This window comes from Anabrus simplex, chromosome 1 (genome assembly GCF_040414725.1).
Source record: "Anabrus simplex isolate iqAnaSimp1 chromosome 1, ASM4041472v1, whole genome shotgun sequence".
In the NCBI taxonomy this organism is placed as follows: Eukaryota; Metazoa; Arthropoda; class Insecta; order Orthoptera; family Tettigoniidae; genus Anabrus; species Anabrus simplex.
In genome coordinates, this window is record NC_090265.1 from 953,717,959 (window position 1) to 953,730,232 (window position 12,274).

At 37.7% G+C, this 12,274-nt stretch overlaps 1 protein-coding gene across 1 annotated transcript in view; it reads right to left on the minus strand.

Moving 5' to 3' along the window:
• LOC136857793 (vesicle-associated membrane protein 7) overlaps positions 1–12,274 on the minus strand; it is a 79,687-nt gene that overhangs the window by 26,736 nt on the left and 40,677 nt on the right. The window contains exon 2 of the mRNA XM_067136727.2: positions 5,684–5,888. Coding sequence (XP_066992828.1) covers positions 5,684–5,888 — 205 coding nt within the window. The remainder of the gene's footprint in view (positions 1–5,683; positions 5,889–12,274) is intronic.

Below are 12,274 nucleotides of genomic sequence, written 5' to 3' on the forward strand. Positions count from 1 at the left end.
CATTTACTCCAATTTCATCCCTCTTTACCAGCAAACATCAGAATAAAACATTAACTCTCAGTAATTAGCTTGTAAGAAATTCTTGTGCCAAATTTCAGCCCTCTAGCTACATGGGAAGTGTAGGAATTAATGATACTGTAATTTGGGGAATTATTCAAGTTTCACCCCTTTAATCACATAACATCTTCACTTTTCCTAATTAGCTCATGAGAAACATCTGTGTGAATTGCAGCTCTCTTGTTTTATGAGAAACGAGTGATTAGTGACATTGTGTTTAGGGTAGTTACCCCAACTTCACCCCATTTTTACCAAAAAAAAAACTTTGGAATAAAACCCATTTGATTCTCCTGATTAGCTTATAAAGGAACACCTGTGCCAAATGATATCCCTCTAACATTGTGGGAAGTGTATAATTTAGTGATATCGTAATTAGGGTAGTTACCTCAATTTCACTTTCGTTTGCCACAAAATATCCAAATGAAACATTAATTAGCTTATAAGAAAAACTTATGTCAAATTTCAGCCCTTACCTTTGTGGGAAGTATGTGATTTAGTTATATTGTGATTAGGGTTTTTATCCCAATTTTTACCCCTTTCATCATTAAACATGGGATTAAACCTCTTTTCTTAATTACCTTATAAGAAAAACTTGTGCCAACATTTAGTCCGCTAGCTTTGCGTGAAGTGTGGAAATCAATAATATTGTAACTAGGGTAGTTGCATGAATTTCACTCCTTTAATGGAAAAAATCACAATGGGAACATTTTCACATTTCCTAATTGGCTTTTGAGGAACATCTCTGCCAAATTGCAGCCCTCTAGATTCATGGGAATTGTAAGAAATAAATATAGGGGAGTTAACCATTATTTTACTCCCCCTCCCTCCTATAATAAATAATCATAATGAAACATCCTTACTTTCCTTAATTACCTTACAAGGAACACCTATGCCAAATTTCTGCTCTCTAGCCTCGTGGGAAGTGTGAGCAATATTGACGAGTGAGCTAGTCAGGAACATTTTTATATATAGAGATAACCTGGGGTGGGTGTTTCAGGACGGATTCTATATGTTAGATGCAACATATGGCTGTAAGACACATGATAGCCATTGCTACAGGTTTTAAAGGCGCTAACCAGGTAAATAATAGGACAATGGATCTTTCTTTCCTTTTATTAGTGGATTTACCTTTCAGGGAAACCTCTCCACTAAGTTCTGGTATGCTGCTGACAAATATAATTTTCTCATTCTTGCTGTAGCATGGCAAAGAGTTAGTTTTGTAGGTCAAGTGGGTCTGGTACTCAAAGCTGCAGCTTGTCCCAGATTTTACCCTGTTAGAGTTTTACCCTATTAGGTTACAGTCAGGGCTTAGAGTAGGCTAGTTAAAGAGGTCTGCCTGATTTTCTGCTAATCATGGCATAGATGACCTTGCTTCACTGTAAGAAACATTATTGTGCTGGTATAGAAAAGGGCCTTCAATTTTCCTAATTAGCTTATGAGGACCATCTGGGGTGAAATGCAGCTTTCTCGTTTTGTAAGAATTAAATATTATATTTAGGGGAATCAATCCTATTTTACTCCCCTTAGTAAATGAACATGTTGCCTTGGTGCCACAGTGTGGGAAGTATGTTATTGATCAAAATGTCTGTACAGATACAATCAATTAAATGATCTCATAATGGAATCTTTCTTCGAATAGTGAAAAATTTATCACACAGAAATTCTAACAGTTACCAAAAGATTCTAATAGACATATTCTCGTTTTGGAAGATTCTCAAATATTAGATGTCTACCACAAACAATTGGTATCACAAAAGTAATTACAAAATCCCTGCAGTCAACCGCAGGTGTTGGAGATCTTCTTCACCAACAATACGAACAGGGGCTGGGCATGGAGCTATCAGATATGAATGCTGTTCTTCCACATTTAAACAGTCTGAAAGATATACATGACTAAGTATACACACATTCATTGCATAATCTGATATACTTGAGTTTAATTCCTATTGAGGATTTGAATGTGAGGCCTGTCAATGGGTGTAAAACTCCAGGGCATTGATGGACAAAATATTTTTCGGCCTTAAGCCTGTACATTTAGCTACGATTGCTACATAAATAATCCCTTTTCATCAGTTTACGAGTAACTGGCAAACTGTCGATTTCAATTATCAGCTTAGTTCTGGAAATAGTTCTGATGTACTTGTCAAGAGCAGCATGAATGACTCTCAATATGACATGAAGGAGCAGTGGCAAGGAAGGAGATAGGGGTGGCAATAGCGACAAAAAGAGTGGGAACTGGGCAGATATAAACACTGTTGAGGGGAAATGCTTTTCACGTTTAACCCTTAGCGGTTGAATAAGTCTGGCTGTATGCAAGTCTACTTGTCATTATTTGTCTGGAAATTTGTCACAAGGCTACAATATTTTTATACTAGGCTGAAACTGAAATAAAATATTTTAATTGATTACATGTTTGCTAGAAATATAGGATTCAGTTCTCTCACTTGTATTCTCTGTATAATACCAGGTGCTTACAATTAAACTTTCCCTACTTAACTATCTCTCTGTGTATCACATGAAGAGGACACGTAATGTGAATGTTACCAAAGCCGTAGGGAAGAGAAATAATCCTTTTGTCGCCATTGCCACCGCTATCTCCTTCCCTGCCACTGCTCCTTTATGTCATATTGTGAGTCGTTCATGCTGCTCTTGACAAGTACACCAGAACTATTTCCAGAACTAAGCTGATAACTGAAATAGACAATTTGCCAGTTACTTGTAAACTGATGAAAATGGATTATTTATGCAGCAATCATAGCTAAATGCACAGACTTAAGGCCAAAAAAATTTTTGTCCATCAATGCTCTGGAGTTTTACACCCATTAATAATCAATAAGCAGTTAAAATCTTTTAATGCATTGCCATATCATATAATAAGCCTGGATTTTGTGGACATAGCATCCATTACACTATAAAGTGTGCTCAAAATGGTGTCCATCTGTATCTATGACAGTCTGAAAGCATAGGATAGCTTGCTGCACAGTTGTTTAAAGCATCCCCTTGGGTATGTGCCAATGTTCCCCTGATAAATTCTGTCTTTCAGATAGTCTCAAACCAGAAATCACAGGACAGCCAATCATTTGGAAATGATCAGCTAAGAATTTAATCATACCAAATGTATTATGGAGAAGCTCTAAACTTGACAAATGATGCATGGTGCAGCCCCATACTGCATAAGAACAGTTTTGTTCAATGCATCTCTCTTGTAGGGCAGGTATCACATGTTGGTGAAGCACAATGCAGTAACATAGGCCAATCATACTTCACATCCTGGGACCTTGAGTGCCAGCCTCTTAAAAAAAAAAAAAAAAAAAACTATGAAGCCACACCATGCAGTAACATGTTCATAATGCAGAGGAATTTAATGTACATTTATTAGAGGCAAAGGTCTCCAACTCCGCAGTTCTGAGTGTTCACTTCTCCATTAAGAGAAAAATGTGCTTCGTCACTTCATAGATCATCCAAGGCCAGGTCTCTTCAACTTCAACCCTTACGAGAAAGCAATGAGTGAAGTCAACATGTTCCTGTGTGTCCTGTGGTGTCAGCTGTATGGTAAGAATGTGTGGATACCACTTAACAATGGGACACCTTTTGAACAGTGGATCATGGAACGTTCAGCTACTATGACAGTTTGGACTGCTTGATGATCATTGGTTAAGCTCAGCACTGTCTTCTAGAGCAACAGTGATTTCTTCAACCATCTGTTGTGCAACTGGTCGCTGGCTTCTTTCCAGAGTTACAGCCAGCTCTCCACTTCATTTGAATGCCTTCACCACGTTTCACAAAGCAGGAGTTGAAAGAGGGCTCCTCCGTAGTCCTTTCAAGTGGCGATATTCTTGAAGTCCAGCTGCAGTATTGTTGTTATCCTGATAACGGAGCTTCACGGAGAAAGCCCTGTTCTTGTCCAAGCCCATGTTGCTCTTTAACGACTGCAGTGCTTGCTGGTCCAAGAGGATATCAATACCGATGTGTAATAATGGCACCTGGTGGTTGGTCAGTCATGGTATTAAAGGAAGCAATGAACCATGCAAATCTTGTAGCCTATAATCTGTACATTATAACTGCTGAGTTTAGTATGAGGGTGGATTAAGTAGAGGAAATGTAATTGTAACCACCTGGTAGATCTCTATAGGTCAACGCCCCAAACAAATAGCATTTTTTTTTTTAAATCACCTGGTACAACTCAAAGCAAACACCTTCACTGGAGAGGTTTTGAAAAAAGTGGGTGTCCCTTTGTTACTACACTCAGAGCACATTTCCTTGGTCATTTTCTGTGTGTGGCTAGTTGGAATGATGCGTTCCATTTAGTGGCTCCTCGTCTCAGCACTATATCAAAGGCTATGAACTAGTATTTTATAGATGTGATATTGCCCAAGAGTTGCTAAAAGCTTATATGCTGCTGTTATTGGCTGCTACTTTTAGAATAAAGATACATAGGAAGAGGTCTGACATATTGGCACAAGAAACCGTGATGTTGAAACATGTATAACGTACAAGCGCAAAGGGTTAAACTCTCATAAACATAGATGATATTACCATTAAATTGTATTGTATGTTTAACCCTTGTCCTGCTTCTCTACAGGGTTGGGTATGAAGCGAGATGAATCTTCGTTGTGGGTTTTTATGACTGGATGCTCTTCCTGATGTTAACCTCAACAGAGGAGTTAACGAGATATATTATAGTAGGAACAGAAAGGGTGAAACCCAGTGCTGGCACATAGCCTACTCCTGTCGAATAACATGAAGGGGTCTGCTCAAGGCTTAACATCTTCATCCAACAGACGAATCACCATCAACAGTGTCATATGCTCTTACTCCATATGAACACTATGGAAAGGTTTGGAAATGAATCCAGTCTTTTGGCATGCAATCTAGACATCAGAAATAAATTATTCAGTGATAATCAGATCTGCAAACAATAAATTACAGAACAACAGTTTACATCAGACATGACCTACTCTTCACTTGACTGCAACAAATTGAACACCATGTGGAGTTAGTTTGCTCTCAAGCACAGGTCAGCCAATGGGAAGGCTGTGTGGGCAAATGAGAGAGCAAGTGATAGTTAAAAGAGTAATATGGTCATGACGTGAGAAGTGAGACCAAGCAATATTTGCTCAAATGCAGCCGTCATTTTGGCACTTGAAAAGTTTTTGAAATAATCTGCACTGTGTAGTGAATATATGTGCTGTCTCAAATGTGTGAAAGCCTTTGGACAGACACACACGAGGACACACCACAGATTTTATATAGAGAGATATCTTCTCTAATACTTTACATCAGGGCAAGATTGAGACAGAAAGATTCTGATATGGACACATGAAGAGAGAGTCAGAGAATAGAATACTCAGGACACATGAGATGGATATACAAGGAAAACAACCACGAGAAAAACCAAGGGACAGGTGGCGGAAAGATGTAGAAGAGAGTGTTCAGAAGAGAGGAGGGAACTGGACCAGTTTCATAACAGAGAGGTGTGGAAAGACAGGAAAGATGGAGCGGGCTAAGTTCCAAACAGACCCAGCCCATAAATGGAAACTATTCATGATGATGATGATGATGATGATGATGATGATGATGATGAGTTTAGTAATCTTTAATATTTAGGAAGTTTCTAAATGCTTACCATGAATGAAGCTAGGATGGGTCCAAAATCTCTATCAAATTCATTTTGTGCTGCAGTTGGACTCCTACTTAACAGGCTTGGAATTTCATAAAATTTACTCTTCACACTTTCAAGAAAATTAAATGCCAAGAGCTGACTCCCTTTTTCAGGGGTGATGCAGGTATATGTCCAAGAATCATTGTCAATCAACATGTGGATCTGTAATCTAAATATATACAAATACAGTTAGTTTCATACTGCACACCTGTAGGAGATAAGGTTTAGAATTAGCAGCACACACAGAACAAATATATACGGTAGGTCAATTTACAATCTGAATATGCAGACCACTGCTGTTTGTAACTTTATACAGGTGAAAGGAACTCTAGCACTGAATATTAAAGATATTTCTCCAGGAGAAATATTATTTAAAAATTTCATAGTACATAATAGAGTAAACATATTTCAGTTATTTTTGTGTATACTTATATGGTATTTGTACAGTTAATTTTAAAAGCTTTTTCTTGCAAATTCAAAAGATTTAAAATATCAGTTTATTGGCAGTTTGTGTTTGGAAGCATGACCACACCAGTGTTCCTATAATGATCCAAGACTGATTGGCCATGCAGGTAGTTTACTGGATAGCAGCTGGAACAGAACAGAATTTCATTACGGTTTTTCAAAAGTAGATAACTTTTTGATTAATGCTTTCATGGTCCAGCATAACAGACAGACTAAGCTTTTGCTGTGCAAAGGTAGTGCACTCCTTATGTTTTGTCAAGACTTTGCTCTACATCCTCAGAAGAGGAACTCGCCTAACCTAGACTATACGTCTTTTCACGAGAGTTTAATCCTGATGTAAACATGGTATGTCCACGCCTCCACCAAAGAAAGAGTTGTGATTCGCTGAGCATGTAGTACTGACCTCCACTCCACCAACGTCTCATGTTCGGACGTACAGGGCTGCGCATCACATACGATAACAGTGCGAAGATCTGAACTTCTGAATAAACAACTAAACCTGGATTCTGTTCACGTAGTTTATTGAACACATTCACAATGCACTGCCTATGGTCACTTCTGAGCGGTATTCCTCTTTTGTGCTTCACTACACGTGATGATCTTACCTCTTGCTCCATTTCTCTCACTATGAACAATAACACTGACTGCTGCTGCAAGATGCAACACCTTATCTCCACGATGTACAGCTTGGGACTTTCCCTCAATACGAGAAGACTTCCTGTATTACACCACGCCTTGTGCCTTCATTTCTCGTTATTTAATCACTATTTTATATTTAAAAAAACATTTATACTGGTATATATGACAACCATTTGATTACGTACTCTTCCAAACTCTCTAAATGTAATGAACTAAAATAAAATCAAATTAATGCCACGTACTACTTTCCTTCGAGCTCGCATACAGTCAAGTGAGTGCGACGGTTGCTTCTCCAATCAACTACGTCTATGTCCACGTGCAAAGGCAACTTGCTCTGCCTAGTTGTTTACACCAGGATTAAACTCTTGTGAAAAGACATTTCGACTGTTCTGTTCAAGTTATATTCCGAATAGAAACTATTTTTGCTTGCAATGCTTTTGGCAACAAAAATTCTACTCTGTACTCTTAACAACTAGCTGAAACCCATCAAGACACGACTGTCAATGGGGTAAATATTTATTGAATAATTTCCTTATCTGCAACTCTGCTTGTAATTTATATTTTTACAATTTTATGTTTTTAATTGGCATAGGACAGAACATATCAACAAGAACTACCCAATGCTTTTTAACATGTGAATTTTAATATCTTGTATACTTCATCTTACGATTATGGCTGAAGATGTCCCAATGGGATGAAACATGTTCTATTTTACTAAAATAATGTTATTCTGAACAGAATAAAAGCAAGTGTATTGTAAAGGTGGAATTTTTACTTGAAAATACCATAACTGCGATGACAAATGCAAACTGGCAACGTTCATTCTCCTCTGTGCCTCCATGCATAGATATGTCCATCATGATGCTGTACACAGAACTGAGATTCATCTGAAAAGATGATGCTACGCCACTCCTATGTCTATGGTCATCATTCAGTGCACCACTGTAGACACGCCCGTCTCTGTTGCCGTGTCAAGGGAAGCTCCAACGATGGTCGCAGAGCTGACAGTCCACGATGCTGTGGACGTCATTGCACTGTGCATGTGGACACTTGTCATGCTGAAAATGAGCCAAGTTCCTGACTCAGGGTACGTGACGTGGCTGTATGGTCCCACAACGCTGCGCGGACGATACGTTTGTCCTCTTGGGTGGCCGGTGAGATCCAGCATGGCATTCTGTATGGCTCTCCTGAATCCATCGATTCCATATTAGCATGACAGTCATCAGATCCTGACAAACGCGAGCAGCAATATCATGGAATGATGAACTGCAGTCCCAACAGGCCACGGTCACATTCTGACATGTGCTGGTCGGCATATATCTTTCTAATACGAGGCAAATGACCTTTACAAAAAAGAACCAGCGTTCAAATGAAACTTCTGACTGTAAAACCTGCTGTGCAATCTTCCCTTTTATACAGACTGTATATATGATCTGCTGTGCGGAAAGGGACCCAACGTCAGCAATGGAAATTTTACAGCAGAGCTGAACAAAAGTGTCTGGAGTGTAAAAATTGCATTTCTATATTTTGACTTCTTGTGCTACTTATGGGTCTTCTTAACAAACTAAGTTATGCAGCAGTTTGATCCTTTGCCACTCAATGTCATGAAAACTTTGTACAGTTAGTAAGAAAGTTAATGAAAGCTGTAGTTGCATTTTTCTCAAAATTCAGTTTTCTTAATAGCAACAGTCAATAATTAATATCTTCTGAAGAATTGCACCTAGAACCATGAAATCTTTTAAAAGGCTCAGTATCTTTTGCCAAATTTTGAACCAAGAAAACCTCAAAAATTAAAATTCCAACTTTAGGTCCCTTTCCGTGCAACAGGTCACATCATATGGCGTTCCTTTTACCTGCTTAGTGAACATGTGCTGAAATGTTGATCATTTGCATATCCCAGTATGTAGCCGGCACCGCAGTTTAGGGATACCATGCCTGCCTCTTACCTGGAGGCTGCGGGTTCGATTCCCGGCCAGGTCAGGAATTTTTTACTGGATATGAGGGCTGGTTCGAGGTCCACTCAGCCTATTTGATTAGAATTGAGGAGCTATCTGACTGTGAGATAGCAGCCCCAGTGTAGAAAGCCAAGAATAACGGCCAAAAGGATTAGTCGTGCTGACCACACAACACCTCGTAATCTGCAGGCCTTCGGGCTGAGCAGCGGTCATTTGGTAGGTCAAGGCCCTTCAAGGGCTGTAGTGCCATGAGATTAGTTTTACATTATTTTTATATCCCAGTATGTTGTAGCTTTCATGCAAATTTGATGTTTGTTGCATGCTGCCTTCATTGTGTAGCAATTTTAATGGTCAGCATTGTATCTAGAAGTGAAAAAAATATAAATTTTGATACGTGAAAAGGAGACATAGAAGGGTTGGGAACAAAAACATCTTTAATGGCTGGTAATCAGGTACCAATTACTTGACGGCCAGTGTCCTTGTTAAAATTAATTTCTTTTTGTGTGCATATTTCTGTCTATTATATATATAAAAGCCCAAAGACCCAGAAAGCAGAAATTAGAACACTGATTCATCTTTTGCCCTAAAAGTACATTAAGAAAGGATTTCTCAAAATTCAGCTTCTGTCCTAGATTTAGGCTCCTTGCCACAATAGCATAGGCCGATATTGTATAAAATCAAGTTTGTCATATGAGGACGATACAAAGATCATTTTAGTCCTATGACGTGAGGAAAAAATCTCGGAAAGTAGAGATATTGTCACCACACTGCCACTGCTCATCAAGTTCTGGAGAACAGATATTAACAGATTCACGAACAAGGTGATCAGAAGTATTACAACAACTGCTTGGGCAGATGGCGTAAGACATGCAGAAAGACTATATTCTGTGAGAGAAATTCATGGTGCTCACTGTCAGTTGTCTCATTTATAGCAATACGATCAGATGTGCTTCTTCGTGCTGCTGTCTCATTTACAGCAATGCAGTCAGATGTGCTTCTGGCATTCTATCAAACAGCTTTATGCTGTCCATTGAACTAACTTTTATTCTTCATACACATCTTTTCTTTGTCTATCTTCCAGGGTGTAAAAAAATCAAAATCAATGGTTTTTTATTTAAATCAAATGTTTTCAATTTTACTTTTTTACTAATATTTAATATTATTTTCAGATTCATGCTAGCATCATTGTTCATTAAGTACATAACATAATGAAGGATCAATGTTTTGATGTTTTGAATTGGGGTATGATATAATAAAATACATATTTTAAACCAGTTTTTCTGTCTCGTAATTTACTCTTTTAAATATAAAACAGAAAATAGAAACTATTCTTTTCATCAAGCCCATTTCTAAACTAGTTCATCTTCAGCCACATTTACAGCTTCCTTATTGAAGTGCTTATCCAAAAGCACCAGCTTAGAAGCTTTGTCTACAGAAAACCTGTTTCTTAACTTTGAATGGACACCACCAAACATAGAAAATACATGTTCTACACCTGCAGATGATGGTCTAACTGGTAAGAGTTGCATTACTTTGCCTATTGCCAATGACATTTTCTTGAGATTTCCACCACTGCAAAGCAGACACACCTGGCACCACTTCATCGGTGAGCATCGTCGGAAAGAATGGTTTAAATTTTGCTTTGATATTTCACAAGTATTGATAAAAATAAAGTTCTCCCATATTTTTCCTGGGCAAACTGAAATGTACACTCATGCTTGGATGGATGTGAAACATTCTGATTTGATTAATACTGAATGAACAATAAGAGTCAGAAAATCAGGTGCAGCCAATGCTTGATAATAACATTTTTCAAACATATTAGTATTTGTGTCATTAATTCCAGATCTCCTTAACACTTGTAATTCCTCCAAGTCATACTGCAGTATTTTATCACACTTGCACTGCTTGCCCAATGGTACAGTCACTTCTTTGGGTTACATCGAGAGCCAGTGTTAAAACTTTTTCAGCACTTTGCTTTAGTTGAAGATCATTAACCTTTCTTTTAAAGAAATCTTGAATCTTGTCTCTCCTTTCTTTACAAATCTTCACAAGAATTGGCCAGTTTTTAATGTAAGAATCTTCACAATTGGTGGCCAGTTCTTAATGTAAGATTGAAGGCAGTCAGACAAAGCATTCCACCAAACTTCCTCAAGCAGGATTAATAACTGTCCTCCTTCACTCCTAAATTTTGCATTGGAAAAATGATTATTGCAGAGGTATGTCACAATTTCTATTACATGTTCCTTTATGTTTTTGAGGTGTCCTAGGTAAGATTCTGGAAGAGAAGATTCAAAATATGAGCAGAACAGTCATATGTAATTCATTACATGAATATCTTCCCTTTCTTTCAGACCACTCTTTTTTGCCATATTGCTTGTCTGTAATGAAGCTTCTCACATTATACTTTAATTCTTTCTCACAACTTTTCACTGAATTTATTGAAACTTCAATTAAGTAGCCATGTGTATGGAGATAAACAGATGTATCAACTGTGTTGAACAGATGTACGTCCCCATTTTCACTGGTCTAAAGTGACCACACAATGGGCTCATAATGGCACATTTGACCGTCCAGCTAAGCTCATACAAACTGTATTATGAAATAAATCCTTAAAACATTTATCTCTCTCACTTTGATAAATTTCTTCAAGAAGAGGTCATCCTACCGTAGCAGATGATAGAGTATAGCCTGGTCGCAACATACTTGCAAGTCTTCTGAATTCTGAATGATTAATGGAGTGGAAGGAACTGTTTGTAACATAACATAATTTTGCAACCTGTTTATTAAAGTCCCCTTTTTGATTTTTCACTAGTTTAAACAACAAAGTGACTAATCTGACCTTGCTCAATTTTTAGAGATGGTCCCTCACTGGATAGCTGATTTGCAATTAATGATCTCTTCTGTATTGATGCTGAAAGTGAAACCACTGGATCTGTGTCTAAATTTTGATCTTCATTGTCAGATGCTGCAGTATCAACAGTTTTTCTTCAAAAAATGTACACTCATACTTGAATGGATGTAAAACATATTATGATTTGATTAATACTGAATGAACAATGAAGGCCAGAAAATGAAGTGCAGCCAATGCTTGATAATAACATTTTTCAAACATTTTCAACAATTCCAAACATGAGTGATTGGTACCAAACCACTACCCAATAGACCACAAGCAATAAAACAATAAGAAAGCAAACTGATTTTAAGTAGTTAATTTTCATATTAGTTTTGAACAATGGACAGCAGGTAATAAGATGAGAGTAAGTAAACCAACTGATTTTAATTTAAATAATCTCACCCTACTATTTTCTATCCTTTATTCTTAATACTTTTCACCTTTTCAGTCTCATTTTGGTCACAATGCTGTATATGTAACTTTATTCTAGCAACTAATCCCTGCATTTCTAAACCACATTATTTGCATTTAGCCTTCATGCCCTTTCCACTTGAAGTGAAAGTTTTTTAAATCCTCCCCATACTGAATCCAGTTTTCAGC